This window comes from Perca flavescens, chromosome 2, assembly GCF_004354835.1.
Source record: "Perca flavescens isolate YP-PL-M2 chromosome 2, PFLA_1.0, whole genome shotgun sequence".
NCBI classification, from domain to species: domain Eukaryota; kingdom Metazoa; phylum Chordata; class Actinopteri; order Perciformes; family Percidae; genus Perca; species Perca flavescens.
In genome coordinates, this window is record NC_041332.1 from 6487708 (window position 1) to 6503421 (window position 15714).

At 39.8% G+C, this 15714-nt stretch overlaps 2 protein-coding genes and 1 long non-coding RNA gene across 4 annotated transcripts in view; 1 reads left to right on the forward strand and 2 right to left on the reverse strand.

The window, feature by feature from the left end:
- The window catches only part of LOC114548583 (myelin-oligodendrocyte glycoprotein-like), a 7498-nt gene extending 4420 nt beyond the window's left edge, over positions 1-3078 (reverse strand). The window contains exons 1-2 of one of the 2 annotated variants that reach the window (XM_028568580.1): positions 2974-3078; positions 764-888 (exon numbers count right to left, since the gene is read on the reverse strand). In XM_028568580.1, the coding sequence (XP_028424381.1) occupies positions 764-854 (91 nt within the window). In that variant the 5' untranslated portion in view covers positions 855-888; positions 2974-3078. Of the gene's footprint in view, positions 1-763; positions 889-2473; positions 2540-2973 lie in introns of those variants that run through there. The other variant, XM_028568572.1, reaches the window with a different exon arrangement.
- Positions 3079-7965: 4887 nt separating this feature from the next.
- LOC114548647 (butyrophilin subfamily 2 member A1-like) lies at positions 7966-13954 on the reverse strand. Its single transcript, XM_028568657.1, has 5 exons — positions 13873-13954; positions 10307-10651; positions 9486-9557; positions 8765-8872; positions 7966-8551 (listed from the first exon to the last, which is right to left on the reverse strand). The coding sequence occupies exons 1-5, from the start codon at positions 13928-13930 to the stop codon at positions 8478-8480; spliced, it is 657 nt and encodes a 218-aa protein (XP_028424458.1). The 5' UTR covers positions 13931-13954; the 3' UTR covers positions 7966-8477.
- Positions 13955-14206: 252 nt separating this feature from the next.
- Positions 14207-15397, forward strand: LOC114548818 (uncharacterized). Its single transcript, XR_003691422.1, has 3 exons — positions 14207-14409; positions 14665-14727; positions 15041-15397. It is a non-coding gene; the product is annotated as an uncharacterized LOC114548818 (long non-coding RNA).
- The last annotated feature ends 317 nt before the right edge of the window (positions 15398-15714 follow it).

Consider the following 15714-nt stretch of genomic DNA (forward strand, 5'->3'; position numbering starts at 1 on the left):
TACAAGTTCTCCTCTGTGTGCTGTGCAGAGAAGAAGAGAAATACTCCAGTGTGCTGAAAAGCGTGCAAACATGTTTCCTCCCTACAGCAGAACTCACCTGTGGACTCTTCTCACTGCTTCACAGTTTAGTTGACTTTTCTTTTTTTTCTTTTTTCTTTATCTCTGCCACTGTGTTATTCTTAAACACTGCAGCTTAAGGAGATCAAATAAACATAGCAGCTCAACAAATTATGCCGACTTTCATGAGAAAGTCAAGAGAAAGACACACAGTGCTTGTGTTTAAGGGTCGGACTTTTAATTTAAACAAAAAACGTCAGTTTGATACCAATATAATATTCAAATATTAATATTAATAAACAAACCAACTTCGAATATGATTTTTGGGCAAAAGTCAAAGCCCTACTTTTCAGACCCCCTTAGTGTCTTTTTTTCAATGCATTAAAATTTCTTACAATGCACAACATTTAAACACAAATAAAGTTCAATCTCATATGTGTCAGATATGAGTCCTATGAAGGAATTCAAGTCATTTTGAGGCCTACACGTCCTTTCAGTGATGAGGTAGAACAAGCTGTGGTCACTTTTTGGCAAGTGGAAAAAAGGACGGGATTGGTTATAAGCGCACACATTAAATGCATTTTATTTTATTGTGTCTGGTTTTCACGTATTCCGGTTTGCCTTTTTTTTAAATAACAGGCTAGTCTATGAGGATCAACAAGTGGAGTTGCTTGGGACGTAAAATTAATATTTAATAATTACCAACCTGCAAGTCCATTGCAAAGCATGCTCTCCCTCCAGGACATTAAGAGCAGCATCAGTGTCGCTTGATGAGCCAGCCAGGATGTACTGGCCATCAGTAGGCTATGGTCACGCTTGTTATAACAAAGTCTGAAAAAAGAAATGCAGATCAAAGAAACTGTAAAAACAGCAAAATAGAATAAAAATGGGTAGAAATTCATTCATTCTACTATCTAATTTATTCAACATAATAAGAATATTTCCTAAAAGGTATGCTAACAAAATAAACCAAAATATAATTGCTAAAAACAAAGCTGACAGACTTAAGAGACTTACGTGACTGTGACATTGACTGATCACAAGAGCAGTTTGGCGGTAAAACCCGCCCCACCTGGCACTATAGTTGCTGCTTTGATCATGAGTCACAACAACTGCCATGAAATAGCCTACGGGCGTATAGAACTGATGCTGAGTACTTAACAGTCATTCCCCACTTACACAGAGCGTTTGGGGAACTTTGGGGAACGTTAGTTTTTGGTTCTCTAAAGGTTAGTTCGAACCAAACCAAGATAAGGGATTTCCCTGTTATCCTGGATGAATTATAAGCCTTGACTCGGTTTCACAAAAGCGGAGGCACATAAATCACCATGGAGATTTATTCTGTGCAGCTAGCCTGCTCCTGACCAGGCTACCAGCCAGGCTAACAGCTAGCCTGCTCCTGACCAGGCTACCAGCCAGGATTTATTCATTAATCCTGGATGGAGCCTTTTCTGATCACCCAGCAGTGGTTTTACCCTATTACCCTATATCAGCCTGGATTAAAATACAACAGGTACATATTGCTGTTCATTTAAGTACTGATATTATTTAAAGTTGTGACCATTATTTTTTTTAAATAATTATTCATGTGACAGTCATTGTTACTGCTATACTGCTGTATGAAGACTGCTGTTCACATATTGTTGTTAGAAGTTTGATGAATATATTATGGCAGTTGTTGAGATAATTAGAAAAGGCTGATAATATTTCAAATGTGTTTTAAATGAAGTCTGTTACTATGGGCAACACATACAATGCTGTACATTTCTATAGTTGACCAATGCACTTTCATTTATTTTAGTTGATTAATTTTTTTTAAGTTATTTAACAATAAGGATCATGTTTGTTCTGCTTCCATGTACAATGTATTTGGCATTCTTAGCACACAATTTGTGTTGTCCAGTAAACTGGGACTATAATTTGGGAGGATTGTACAATTTTAAGAACATATCCTAATTGTACAATCCTCCCAAATTATAGACTTAGTTCACTGGACCAGTAACTATCTAGTGATGTAGGCTACTGTACATTCATGTAACAACAAGGACAGGACACCTTAATGGTTTTTGACCTTATATTTTGCTGGGGGAAATAACTGATGAATATACTCTGTTCCATTCATGTTCACAGTGTGCATGGAATTTATCACTTAATTATCTTTATAGTTTCTAGATTTTAGAGTGTCTTTATTTTATTTTCTATGTAAAGCAACCGTCCGACGCGCCTCGCCGTCGTTCATTAATACCTGACAATGGACACCTCGAAGGGCATTAACCCGCTTATACCATGGTCATTTGCCGAATAACACATTTTTAAAACATTAGTTCATATTTTAATTACTTTCACAATCGAAATCTAAAGTTTATCCAAACAATAACTCCGTTTCCCTGGTTACGCCTGCCGGTTTGACTAATACCTGGGACAATCATTCCCATCCATCAGGTTCTTATGCAATGCAAACGTTGTTCTCTCCACCAGGAATTAGGAAGGACCTTAGATACGACTTGCCTCCCTTAGCAACCGGAGATATTTATATAGTCCGCTCAACTGATAGAACCCTTCAGTTTAGCTACGAGCCAGAAAGCTAACGCTATGCTAGCAAGATCCAAAGTCAATAACATTGTGTACAGTTGGCAATCAGTAAAAATAATTTGACAAATGTTGAACAACAAGACAAGCTAGCTATGCAGCCATGTCATTATCTCCAAAACGTAATATATAAATATAATGTAAATATAACGACTTTTACGAAGAATTTGATCCGCGATGTGTAACGTTACTGTCGGCTGCAGCGGCGCAGCCGGAAGCAGCGAGCTGAACAGTGAACGGGACGAGAGAGATAACGTTATTCTCTGTGAAACAAAGTCCGTCCAGAGGGCCAGTATAATATAGTATATAACTTATAGTAGAACTTACTTCTTCCAGCCTGTGTGTTTTAGCGCCAACCTGTGGTGTTCAGAGGACGAGTTGGAAATAATAAATCCACATTTCCTTTTTGATTTAATGTAGCGCGTTCATTTAGAACAGTAAACAGTCAGTTTCACCGGAACTCCTTTAGGAGGTGTCCTATATCACTTTTTAATGGACAGCCTGCAGCCAATCAGAATCGAGTATTCACCCAGACCATGGTGTAAGTCCATAAATACGAGGGAGCAAGGCATATAATATGTAAAGAAGGAAACTCGTCCTCTATAAAAAATTAAAAATAAAAAAACGCGGGGAAAAAGCGTGGCAGATAATAGCGGACGGACTGAATGATATATCTAAAAATATACATTTATGAACTACTTCTCTTAAATGAAACCATTCAACGAGTCACTGTCATTTGCAAAAATGAACAGTTGTACACTTTGCATTAAAAGTGAGCAGTGGAAGTTAATATGACTTATAACATTTATATTTTAGCCCATGAGAGAGAGAGAGGAATAGAGTGAAAGAGATATTTACGCATCATATTCTAGCATTGTAGAAAATTGACCTTCATGGTAAATTTCCTGAGTAACATTATCTTCTGCTCACTTTTAAGGCAAAGAGTACAACTGTTAATTTGTGAAAATGATTAGTAGCCTAATCCTTGAATGGTCTGATTATGAGGGTTTCAGTTCAGAGCGGTGGGCAGTTAATGTAGATGTTTAGGCTACAATTACACATTCAGTCGGTCCGTGATCGTCTGCCTCGCTTTCTCTCGCTGTTTCAGTACAGCGGCCGTGTTTCTTTTCTTTTTATACAAATAATGTGTTTCACGTCATCATACTTCCACAAGAAGCTGCTGCTCACTCTGTATAAAGTAGCTTAAACTACGTGTGTTTTGTTTGCAAAAATAATACAAATTAATTGCACGACCACACTACAGCAGCAGTGACTTCCTGATCAAATGACACAACAGCATAGGTTTTTTTATCTAATGACTCACTGTGAAACCTGACGTTTACCTTGTTGTTATCTACAATCATTTTCACGTCTGCCTTGTACGCGGTCGTGGCAACTCAAAGCATTTCCGTAAGAACAGAACGATGTTTTGAGTCTCACAGGAGCAGGATTAGGTAAAGAGCACACACACACCCCCGACCTAACGAACTTCCAGTACAACTCAGAGTCATGCCACCTACAGAAGTTCTCTGATGACTCTGCAGTTGTTGGGTGGGTGTATAAGGGATGGACAGGAGGAGGAGTACAGAGGGCTGGTGGACAACTTTGTGGAGTGATCTGGTAAGAATCACCTGCTGCTGAACGTGGATAAGACCAGAGAGATGGTGATTGACTTCAGGAGGAAGGGAACGGCTCCGCAGCCCCTTTGCATTCTGGGTGGAGATGTGGACATGGTTTTGGCAGTGGTGTAGTGATACGCAGGTATACAGTATACCCACTAAGAAATCTCAGGGATTTCCATATACCCACTTCAAAATGTGCTATCATATGCAACAACATATTTTTGTGACATACCTTTTACTCCAGATATTTGTATTCACGAATACGGGGTTGAGTAATGTGACAGCATAACTGAACTAACACTGCAGAACATGCAGAGAGACTTTTCTCATATTTCATCGACCCAAACCTTGCTGGGCGCAGTGCGTAGTGTGTGCGTAGCGACCATAGACATACAGTCTATGGTAGTGACCGGGCCCCAATGCTCCGCCTACACTAACGCCAGTATCCTCCTTCACCGCACATTTAAGGCAAGTATAAGTAGCCTATTTTTTTTTTGTCCTCGTTGCTTTGGGGTCAACTTTTGGGATCCAGGCTCAGGTCCCTGATGTGAAAGCCGCCTTACTGCTTTATATTCCATTATGTTTTTGATATCTTTTGAATGTCATGTGTTTTCCTTCTCATAGGCTAAATAAAGGTATTCCCACCACATAATGCAGGAAATGAAGTCTTTGACGCTCAGAATAACTTTGATATGCCCACTTTGATATGTCTACAATACATTAGACTACACCACAGATAGTTGGGTGTCAACATCGACAACAGGCTGTAATGGAAAATCATTGTAGTAAGTAAAGTAATTTCTTATAGCAGATTACTCAGTGGCCTTCCTTCTAGACTATAAAATATGCAAACTGGTGCACAATATCATCAAAATCCAAACCTTCAACAACTTCATGTTCTACGGCCAGCAAAGAAAGTGCAGAAAGTCTTGTCTGTGACATTGTGGTCCTTAACACATTTTTTTTTACTTGTTTTAGAACAGAAAATGACCTCTCACCCTCACAATTAGAGACAGGCAGTGTTAAGAACATTTTGAGTGCAGCATATACATTCGGAAATGTTGTCTTAAGGCCATTCGTCTCCAGAACAGAAGAACAACTGAGCAGGGGAAGTGTCACTCAACACAAAGTGAGTGAACTGTATGAGTTTGTCTGCTATAGGGATGCATCCAGGTCTGTCCAATAAGTGGAACTCATCACACTCACACACATCTGTGTAAGCACCGATCCGTTTTGATAGGCAAGAAGTGAGTTTGTCGATAATTACTTAGTATGTTTCAACTTTGAATCTCAGACTGCCATTAGTAAAGACTCATCGTCGTCACTCTTGTCAGCAAATCTCTTTCTTTTTCTCCTACGTGAAATGTCGTACAGATAGTCCTGTGTAGCGCTGACAGATCGTGCTGATTCTTCCAGATCTGCAAACTGGTCTCGTAACGTGGCAGCATAGGAGAGCAGTGACTGTAAAAGCTGCACAGCAGTTGTTAAATCTATGTCACTTGTTTGACGTTTGTCACTGGATGCTTTAAATCTTCCCAATATTCTGTCCCACAAAATGGTCATCATTGCACTCTCAAGTGTATCAAGTTCAGCAACCGGCGCAGAGGCCTTGTGTTTGGTTTGGTTCTTTTCATCACAGTCCGAGGCTATTTTGGCCAATGAATCTCTAATTGCTCTGTAATTTCTGCATAGAGCTTGTGTTGCGTCTGCTCTACAGCTCCACCTGGTACCGCAGAGAGATTTTAACGTGTGGCTAATGTCATAGTCGCTGTTTTTGAAAACTATATTCCAGCCATGGGTTGAAGCACTGCAAAATGTATACAGAGAAGTTCAAAAAAAGAGATGACATCTGCACAGCAGTCTTCCATTGTATTAACACCCACAAGATTTAAGGAGTGGGCGGCACACGGTGTGTAGTGGATCAGTGGGTTTTCTTTTTTTAACTGAGCTTGGAGTCCGTTGTACTTTACATTACATGTCATTTAGCTTATGCGACTTACAATTGCTCTATATATCAGAGGTCAGAGAATATCAGAGGAAGAATTTCGCTACATCAATGTGTATGTGACAATAAAGTACCTTTACCTTTGATCTGGACCCGGTCACAGAGGAGATCACTGGGCTCTTCTGAGCATGCTTCAATAAATGCTATTCTCACAGGCTCCCTGTTCTGTTCTCAGGATCCTCCACTTCTCATGTGCACCATCAGACGCATCCATCCCCTGCATCTTTGACAGGAAATGCTTTCTTACTTCCCAGCAGCCCAAACTCTCTCAACATCACATTAACATGTTCTGGGGAAGATTGCTGGAGAATTAGCTCAATGCTGTATTCGCACATCTGTGTGATATGCCAAAGATGACCTTCTACAGCCATATTGTCTATATCATATATGCAGTATGTTTATGCTTTTGACCTCTCTGTATAATGTTTTCTGAGAATGTCAGAGTTAGTTCTCAAACCATCTTGAATTTTATGTTGTGTTTACATCAACTTATGATTTCCTTTTTTGTGTGAAAAAGTCACTCAAATGGCTTAAAACGGTGCTGCATTTATACAGGTCTTAAGCTTTTAAACTGAAAAGGTCAGAGCTTGTGTATTTATTAACTAAATTGCTGTTGTAAGCACAAAAAGCCATTATGGTGTTCATGTAAGCTCTAAACGTCCTAACCCGGTGGATGCTGGTGAATGTCCAAGCTGCTGGAGTGAAAGGTTACACAAGTTAGAATCATCAGTTTAAAGACACTGTTGAGATATTGTTCAAGTGTTACCTATTATGTGTTGAGAAAGCTCAACATTTACATTGTTTTAGCAGAGGTGATGCATCCTGATGCATTTTAACATGAGTTTAGTTTGACTTTTGCTATGTTGCACTTCAGAAGTCGTTACTTCTGATGTTTGAATCTCACTTTAATGACTTAAACAATAGCCTTCAACACATCATTACATATATGGCATTTGCTGTGTGAAATAGCACTTCTGCTATTTTCTCTGAAGGTTTCAGAAACGTCTGAATTTCTCTATAGAACTTCTTTTTTTTTTTTTTTTTTTTTTTTTACATTTCATGCTCAAGTTGGGGTTTGCATTCGCACAACTGAAACTTGCATTGTCAGCTGCTGGCCAACTTGTAATCTGGTTTTAATTCGCGATGTGATTAACATCCAGTGTTTGTGTGTCCTGACCACATCTCAAAGAAATGACAGGTATCACTAAAGCTATTGTTACAGTTTTATTGTACAAAGTCTAAACTGAACATCATACAACCAGTGTGGAGCAAGTACATTTCTCTGAAAAAAAAATTGGTGTGGTTCTCATTTACAACAGTATGTTAAACATTTGGTTGTCAAACGTGAGTGCCTTTCAAATAAACAGAAAAAAAAAATGAAATATGCAATATGCTCAAATATCCCCAGATAATTCCCATTATGCAATGAGCCCAAATAGAGACACAGCATATAAGAGATGAGATGACTGACAAAATCAGGAGTGGCCTACGCACACCACAACAACAACAACACACTGGTGAATGCGCACCATAACATGAAAAAAGGGCAGTTCCTTCCAGGATTTTGCGGCCTTTTTTTAAGATCGTTAGGCCCAAAATGCCTGATTTCACGGGAGCTTTTGTAAAAAATTGCGATAAAAGTTGCGTTGTCTTTTGCATGTTTGTTGCAATGAAGTTGCAGAAGACAGTGAAAGTTGCAAAAGTTTTGTATAGTTCTTTAAATAAAATAAATAAATAAAAAAAGGAAACTTGATTTATAATTTTTGGGGGCAGCTTTCATATTGCCACGGAGACCACACCGGCACCACACATCACATTTCGGCAAAGACCCGCCCTACTTTGCATCTGATTGGCTAGAACTCGTTTCATTGGTAGGTGGAAGTTTGATGATTGGTTAAATGTGCGTCATTATCGGTTCTAAATCTAAAGCTCGTCCTGACATTGTAAATGAGATCTTTAGTGTGGGATTTTTAGATTTGGGCTTCCTACAGCATCACTTTTTACTGGGTTCCCGGGCAGGCTGGGGTGAGGGGGAATGTGGTCAACCTCAGTCCTGTGGCTGACACAATCATTAGTATATAAAATAACAATGGTGATCAAACATCCTTTTGGCACTCCCGTGTTTGACTGACTGTGACCCGCCCTCACATACTGATTCCACTTTAGGTTTACACCCACATTAAGAAGTCCGGGGTATCACTACACTACTTGCTGGTGGTTTCCTGTGTGGTCTGTGCTTGATGATTCCTCCTTTCTCTGAACTGCCTCATGTAGTTCTCTATGAAGACATGGAAAGCAGGTTGTAACACTTTAAGTTGGTGTGTACTGATGGTAGGAAGAGAACAAATACATATCTAAAGAATATTTCAGTAACAGTAAAAGTCTGTAAGCTCTGATCTCAGCTCAGGTTTCCAATCAGCAACAACAACCTGCTGACAACAAACAACCACATACTAGGACTTTAAATGTTAATAATTAAGCTGTAACTTACGCATTATTCCACCTTTCACCAGAACTATGATAACACCGATGACAGCGACAAGAATTAGGAGAACAATGGGAACGATATGAGCACGGGCAGCCTTCTCATTTTCACCTTCTGGAAGAAAATCAGAGGAAATGTTGAGTTTAGAAGAAAGGTAAATTCATCTATACTGTAACTTCTACAATCAGATTATCTTCTAAATAAAGTTAATCAAAGACACTTCAGTTTTCTAGACAACTATAGGCCTGTATCAAATGCCTTTTATTTATTTTTTTTTACATTCAAAAGCTTCCATTGAGGTTTTTGAATGCTGTCGTACCCTACTTCCTCAAAATATAAAATGAGTTAAAACCATTTTTCTTTAATGAAATAACTCGTAAAGTTTTCCGTTTTAATACAGGTGCATGACTCACTTGTCCGGTAAGCAGGAGAGTTTTTTAAACCACAATTCATTTTCTTTTGATAGTCATTTTATACTGTTTCAGAATCACTTTATTCACCAAATGCATCGGCACACAGGAATCAGTGATTCAGAGCTTGACAGACAGTATATGCACATAGCTGTATAGGCATGCTTAAAACAATCAATAATATGTTTTATCATATTCAACCATACGTTTTAGCATGTGGTTGATGCTACAACGATGTACCGTGCAGCTCTAGCGCAGCGTTGAAATTTATAATTCCGAGTAGGTACAGACTTCTAGACAACTGATCAGACATTTACCAGGACTGGTAGCCGGAGGTCTAGTTGAGGCTTGAGCATTTCTCTTCATCTCGCTCAATTGGCCTTTAGGTACTGTGTAAAATAAATAAAATAATTAAAAAACAATAAATACAGTTCTCAGGACTTGAAAAAACCACCAAAATGTGTTCTAGTAGTCAAAGCTGGCTGTGTGGGGTGCCAGGATAGCTCAGTTGGTAGAGCAGGTGCCCCTATATAGAGGATTAGTCCTCAACGCAGTGGGCCAGGGTTCAACTCTGAAGTGCGGCCCTTTGCTGCATGTCACCCCCCCGTCCCCCCTCCCACCTCTCTACCCTTTCATGTCTTCAGCTGTCCTGTCAAATAAAGGCCTAAAAAGATTATCTTTAAAAAGCTGGCTGTGTGCTTTACTCTGCCTGTGTCCATTATCTAAACTGGACGGTTTAATCAACAGTGCACATCTTCTGCTTACATTTATTTTTACAATCTATACTGAGCATCTTTTGGCACGAGAAGATATCCAGTATTAAAGGCTCTAAAACACCCACACAGGAGTTCTCAGTTCATTTGGCTGATTGGACCTCTTCCAAGGACTTCCTGAGTGTTTAGAGACTGATGGACTTCAATCTTTCAGAGCCTCCTACTAGCTTTGTTGAGTTAGGAACAATTACCTAATAAGTTCACATTAAAGCTGAGCAGAGGTCTGATCAGCCAGACACACTAAACAAACACCTGTGTGGATGTTTAGAGGCTTTAAGGTCTTAAATCAGGTCCTTTATTGGGATATCCTGAATTCAGACAGCTCTTTAGAATCTGAATCAAACTATTTAACTCAGCATGCTTACCAACGATGATGTTAACGATGAAACTGTCTGTCAGGTCTGGGACGTAGACTTTGTATGGACCACTATCAGACAGAGTTACTGAGGAGATCTTCAGAGTCACGATGCCTCTGATCAGGTCTTCATGGTTGAGAGTTGTTCTGTCTCTGTATCGGTCCATCTGGTCATCCAGGTGGTCCTCTCCCCGTCGATAGGAGTAGACATCACCATAGATACCGAGGTCGAGTCTCGCCACGTCGAAGGTGTAGGAAGACAAGTCGACGGGGGGGTCCAGACGACCCTGAAGAATGACATCATGACCTTCTTCAGCCTCAACTGTCTGATTCAGGTCAGAGAGGAGAAACCCTCCTGGGGAGAAAAACACAAGAGTTGAGTTTTTTTTAATTCAGTGCTGTAACTATTCTCTCCTCTCAGACTGGTGGAAAGAAACCATTGTGCCATGTTTTTATTACACTTTATATATTTGTGTCTGTAGATTTATCTTAAATGTACCAAGGGTTAGCATTACATAATGCCTCATTTGCATATTTTGAAATCATATTTTATCTTGAATAACAAATGTAATAAAAAGTCAATAATTAAGATTTCTAAAACAAATCCCACTTAATAACACAATACATAACTGGAAAGCTGAGACTCTTGTGGGCTTCAATGAGCTAAATATTATTCATGTGTGATGATGTTAGTCCCCATCTCAAATTAATGTTCAGCTCCAGCTTTTACATCATGTTTTGGTGACTGAAGGACTGTATATCTGGGCTGGTCTTTAAAAGTTTGCTGTGGCCACCATCAGAAAGCAGACAAGATGTTAAAGGTTTAAGTGTGTGTGGTTCTGAAACAGAGATACAGGCAGAAATCACTCAAATGTAGACTCAATAGAAAAGTTATTACATGCCCAGCAGGTATATAATAATGCAGTGTTTTAATAAATACTTATTACTAAGCAAATACAAAACTTAGAAATGCAGTAGTCAGGATTTGAATTATGATTTCATCTTTGTGGGGGTCTGTTTTAAAAAATAAATAAATAAATAAAATTAGTCTATGAGCAGCAAATGTTGAGCATTAAACATTTCATTTCCTGCATTCTGGTGAATTTGTATGCTCCTATTTCTACCTTTTTCTGGATCAATTTATGCTGGAAATATCTTTATGTAAAGGGAAACATATACAATCCAAATATAAAACATAATGGAATATATTACAATAAGGCTCTCAAGCATTCTGTATTACTTTCAACTATTTATTCTCCTTTAGATCGACTTTTCTAATTATATCGGAGTCAGCACACATGTAGCCTGTAGGCATCATTTACTCCTCCCTCCTCCTTTGTTGAGAAAGAAACCTCCTTAAATGTACATATGACAATTATTCACCTCAGTGATAAATTAATTAATTTTAATGAATTAATAAAGCCCTGGACTGTAATATTTCAGATGTGTTTGAGCAAGATTTCTGCTCATGTTCAAAACTTTGTGCACATTCAAAATATAACTCATCCCATCTGTGTTCTCTGAGGTTTGGAGGAGTCGTGATATTTTGAGAAAAATAAAGTGATAATAGGCTATTAGAACAATAAAATCACTATATTTCAGAAAATAATCTACCATAGTCTGCTGATGTGCATTATGTGATTGCTCTGCTGATACGGTAGATCTCAGACCTCCTGACAGACTCAGAGCCCCGTTTGGGTCTCTGGTCTCTGAATGAGACAGTTTAGGGAAGTTGCTTTACCCTGCTCTACATCGGAGGTGGAACTAGCTGGCTACAGCAGAAATACACGGAGCTCAAACGCAACACATCTGCTGCAGCGTGTCCGCAGCAGAGCGCGTCCATAATAAACCTGGGGGAACAACGACTCTACTTGCCCCCCCCCCTCCTCCCTCCATGAAGTAGGCTACATACGGTGCGAACTAAATGGGCACTAAATCACATGCCAATCACTACTGGTCAAAAGATTCCTTTGCAGCGGCCCGGGTTTAAATCCGACCTGCGGCCCTTTGCTGCGTGTCATTCCCTCTCTCTCTCTATCCCCCTTTCCTGTCTATCCACTGTCACTATCGAATAAAAAATAATAAAAAAAAAGATGAATGACTAGTCCAGCTGAGCAGGCATCAAGTCTGCCTTTCCAGTTCAATAAACCAAGTACTGCCATCTGACTCACACATCACAAGACAATGTTACAATTAATTAAATCATACCAAAGCGTTGTATGGCTCAAGACTATGGCGATATAGTATTCACTAAAAATCACCCAAGCAGAAAGCACAACAGTAATTCTAAAACGTGATTGACTGAAGATACAACAATGCCATCACACAACACAGCTGAGTGCAGGTTGTAAAATAACAGTCACTTAGTCAGCTGCTACTTCACAAACTGCAAAAGCCAACATATAGACTACTGCACTCGACAACTGTCTCATACAGGCCTATAGCAGCATCACAAAATTATGATGCAATACGTCTGATATGATGGCATCTCAATAAACTAAACAAAATATGTACATTATCTGGTCACACGGTCACAACAGATTATATTAACCTACTTAATTTACAGATAGCATAATAGCTCTTGGCTATAGAAGTTCTAATTTCTTGTCTTTTTCTTTGCAAAGTCGCAGATCAAATCCTCAAAGTCCAGCTCCCTCAGCAGCTCGCTAAACCCTACTACACATGCGCTGCTGTGTGTTGGTAGAACTTTACAGGCAACGCGACAAATGTCTCCGGTGGACAGTGATCTAGAATCCACTCCCGTGGTACCGGTTCACCGTTGTGAAGGTGTCGGGTCAGTGCCTCGTTAGTGAGAGAGCGGGTCTTTCTGCCGCCAGCCTCGTTCTCCCTCCGAGATGCTGGACATTTAGCCGCCGATGCTGAAAGGCTAATATCCCTCTGGGTATAACTTCCTCCCGGACGGTCTCTGTAATCGGTCCCCGTAGTGCAGGGTCTCCAGAGATGATGGTACCTGAGGGGCCATTACCTTGTTCTGTAATGCTGATGACCGGCCTCATCTCTGTATTTTTCCACAACAACTTCGCTAGTTACCGTTAATACGGGGTAATACGGGCTTGATCGCAGTTTGCCAACAAGGGGTACTGCCACCAACAGGGGATGCTGCAGCTACCCCAGCACCCCTACTTCCCGCGCCTATGGGCGTTACCAGACGATCGAGCTTCAATGGTGTGTGACGCTTATGGTGCTCATCACATCAAGCCAGCATTATTATACTACAATTTGTAGCTTACTCTAGCCTACATATTTGCACTATTTCCTACAATGCACAAACATTTAAACACAAATTAAGTTCTATATCTCATCTTATACATCGGTAACGAGTCTGTTGTAGTTCAGGTCAGTTACACCAAAATCATCACAGATTGTCTTCACACAACGTATTTGTCTTACTGTTCATCAATGAGCTGTCATATTTTACATCTTCATAAGTCTAATAAAAAGCGTTAATTAGTTATAAAAATGTGTAAACCTAAACTCAACGTTACCAATAATTAGGGTTAACATTATTGCCAATAACAAGCAGACTCATATATGAATTAAACTAGGCAAACTTACCCAGGGTAGTTTCAGCAAACAGCAAACTAGTTAAAAGTAAAAAGATAAAAGTTTTCATGACACCTGTCGAAATGCATCTAAGCCTGACTGTCATCATCTTGGAAATGAACCATTACGCCGCGCCTCGTTGCTCGTTGGAGATGTGTGTAAGCTCAGAGCTGCGCCTCGCCTTATACATGTGGACTCGATTCACGGGAGGCGTGACAGGAGTTTGACAACCAATTGAGCAGCCTTCAGACTGAACAGCAAGTCACATGAACACACATTTCTACACTCATGCGCCAAAATGCCGGAGTTCCCCTACAGAGAGGGGAAAAGGTGTGTGTATGTAACCGATGTGTTCTAACTGTTATATTTCACCAAAAATCCATGTTTGTTGATATTTTGTTATTTATTTTCATATAAATCTGGTTTTGTGTGTATTTATTTTGGGGAGCTTTTATTTTGTTAATTTTATTCTGGCGGTGTGACCAGTTGCCTGTTAGTGATGTCACTTCCTGTATTCTCCTCAGTAGCGGTACGCTATGGTGAGGAGAGGTAAGACAATCTGAGCGCTCTGGTTCAAAGTGACTTAAAACATGTTAAAACCGCTAAGTAGAAGTTCTTACCATACTTTAACTGTCACTAGCTTTGTTCATTGTCATGGTGATATTTGTTTGAATGTGTACATACAGTTTTATTGTGTACGGCACTTTTTGTGTGAGATGCTAGCTCACTTCTCTCAGGCTAGCTTAATGAAGAGCACACGTGTGGATTCTTATGCGCTGGTTCTTTTCTCCCTCTCATTTAAAGGTGTGCTATGTGCGTGTAGGAACCCAGAGCTGCTGTACTGATTTAATTGTGTGTTGTACACAGGTATGTGGGTACTCCCCTTGTTTTTTTTGTGATGAAAATGTTATATTTATACATATAGTTTTTGTTTGTTCATGTTTAAATTCTACATTTATTAATGAAATATAAAAATTGCCGTTGGTATGTGGGGAAATGGTTTTGATTTTATAATGACATTTTGACTATACGATCACATTGAAATGTATTTTGTTACATTATTTTAATAAGAACACTGCACGTGTTTGTCAGTAGCGGTACGCTATGGTGAGGAGAGGTGTGCTATGTGCGTGTAGGAACCCAGAGCTGCTGTACTGATTTAATTGTGTGTTGTACACAGGTATGCAAAATAAAACCCCCGTTCAACTGGCAAAGCAGAAGATGTCTGTCGTCCATTACTACGCATACTGAAATTGAGGGAGTGTCAGGCCAGACCGGCTACAGTGGTGCCGTGACCCGGATCCACACTGCTTCAGGCTGTTTCGCCGCTGCGTCTGGAGTCGTGGATCAACACCAGTTTGGTCACCAGAGGTTGCTACTTGACACTCATTCATGTTACAAGTTATTTATAGCATTGGAAGAAAAAAAGAAAAGAGGAAAAAGGGGTTTTGAAACTGTTCATTCTGCTTTTGCTGTCTTAAGAGTAAAAGTTGTCGTTTCAACATATTGTATTGTGTATCTAAGTGTACAGATAAAATGACAAATGTTACTGGGGAAATGGCTGAGGACAGTGTAACAGGTGACCGTTTTAGTTTTGCTCTTGGGAGGGGGAGAGCGATCAGTGGGTTGCCCTGTACTCCGTTGCGAGGTGCAAGTAATGTAGACTCACCAGCTTTTAGTTCCACCCTCATACTTGGTCAGGCAGCTAGCCATAGTCAGGGTGATACGCTTTCATATTTCCCAGCCACTAATGATCCAGATTTAAATAGTTTGATAACACATATCGCTCAGCAGGTAGGACAGACTATAAGAGATCAGTTAAAAGGTGAATGTAAAGGGAGCAATGTTAGTGGT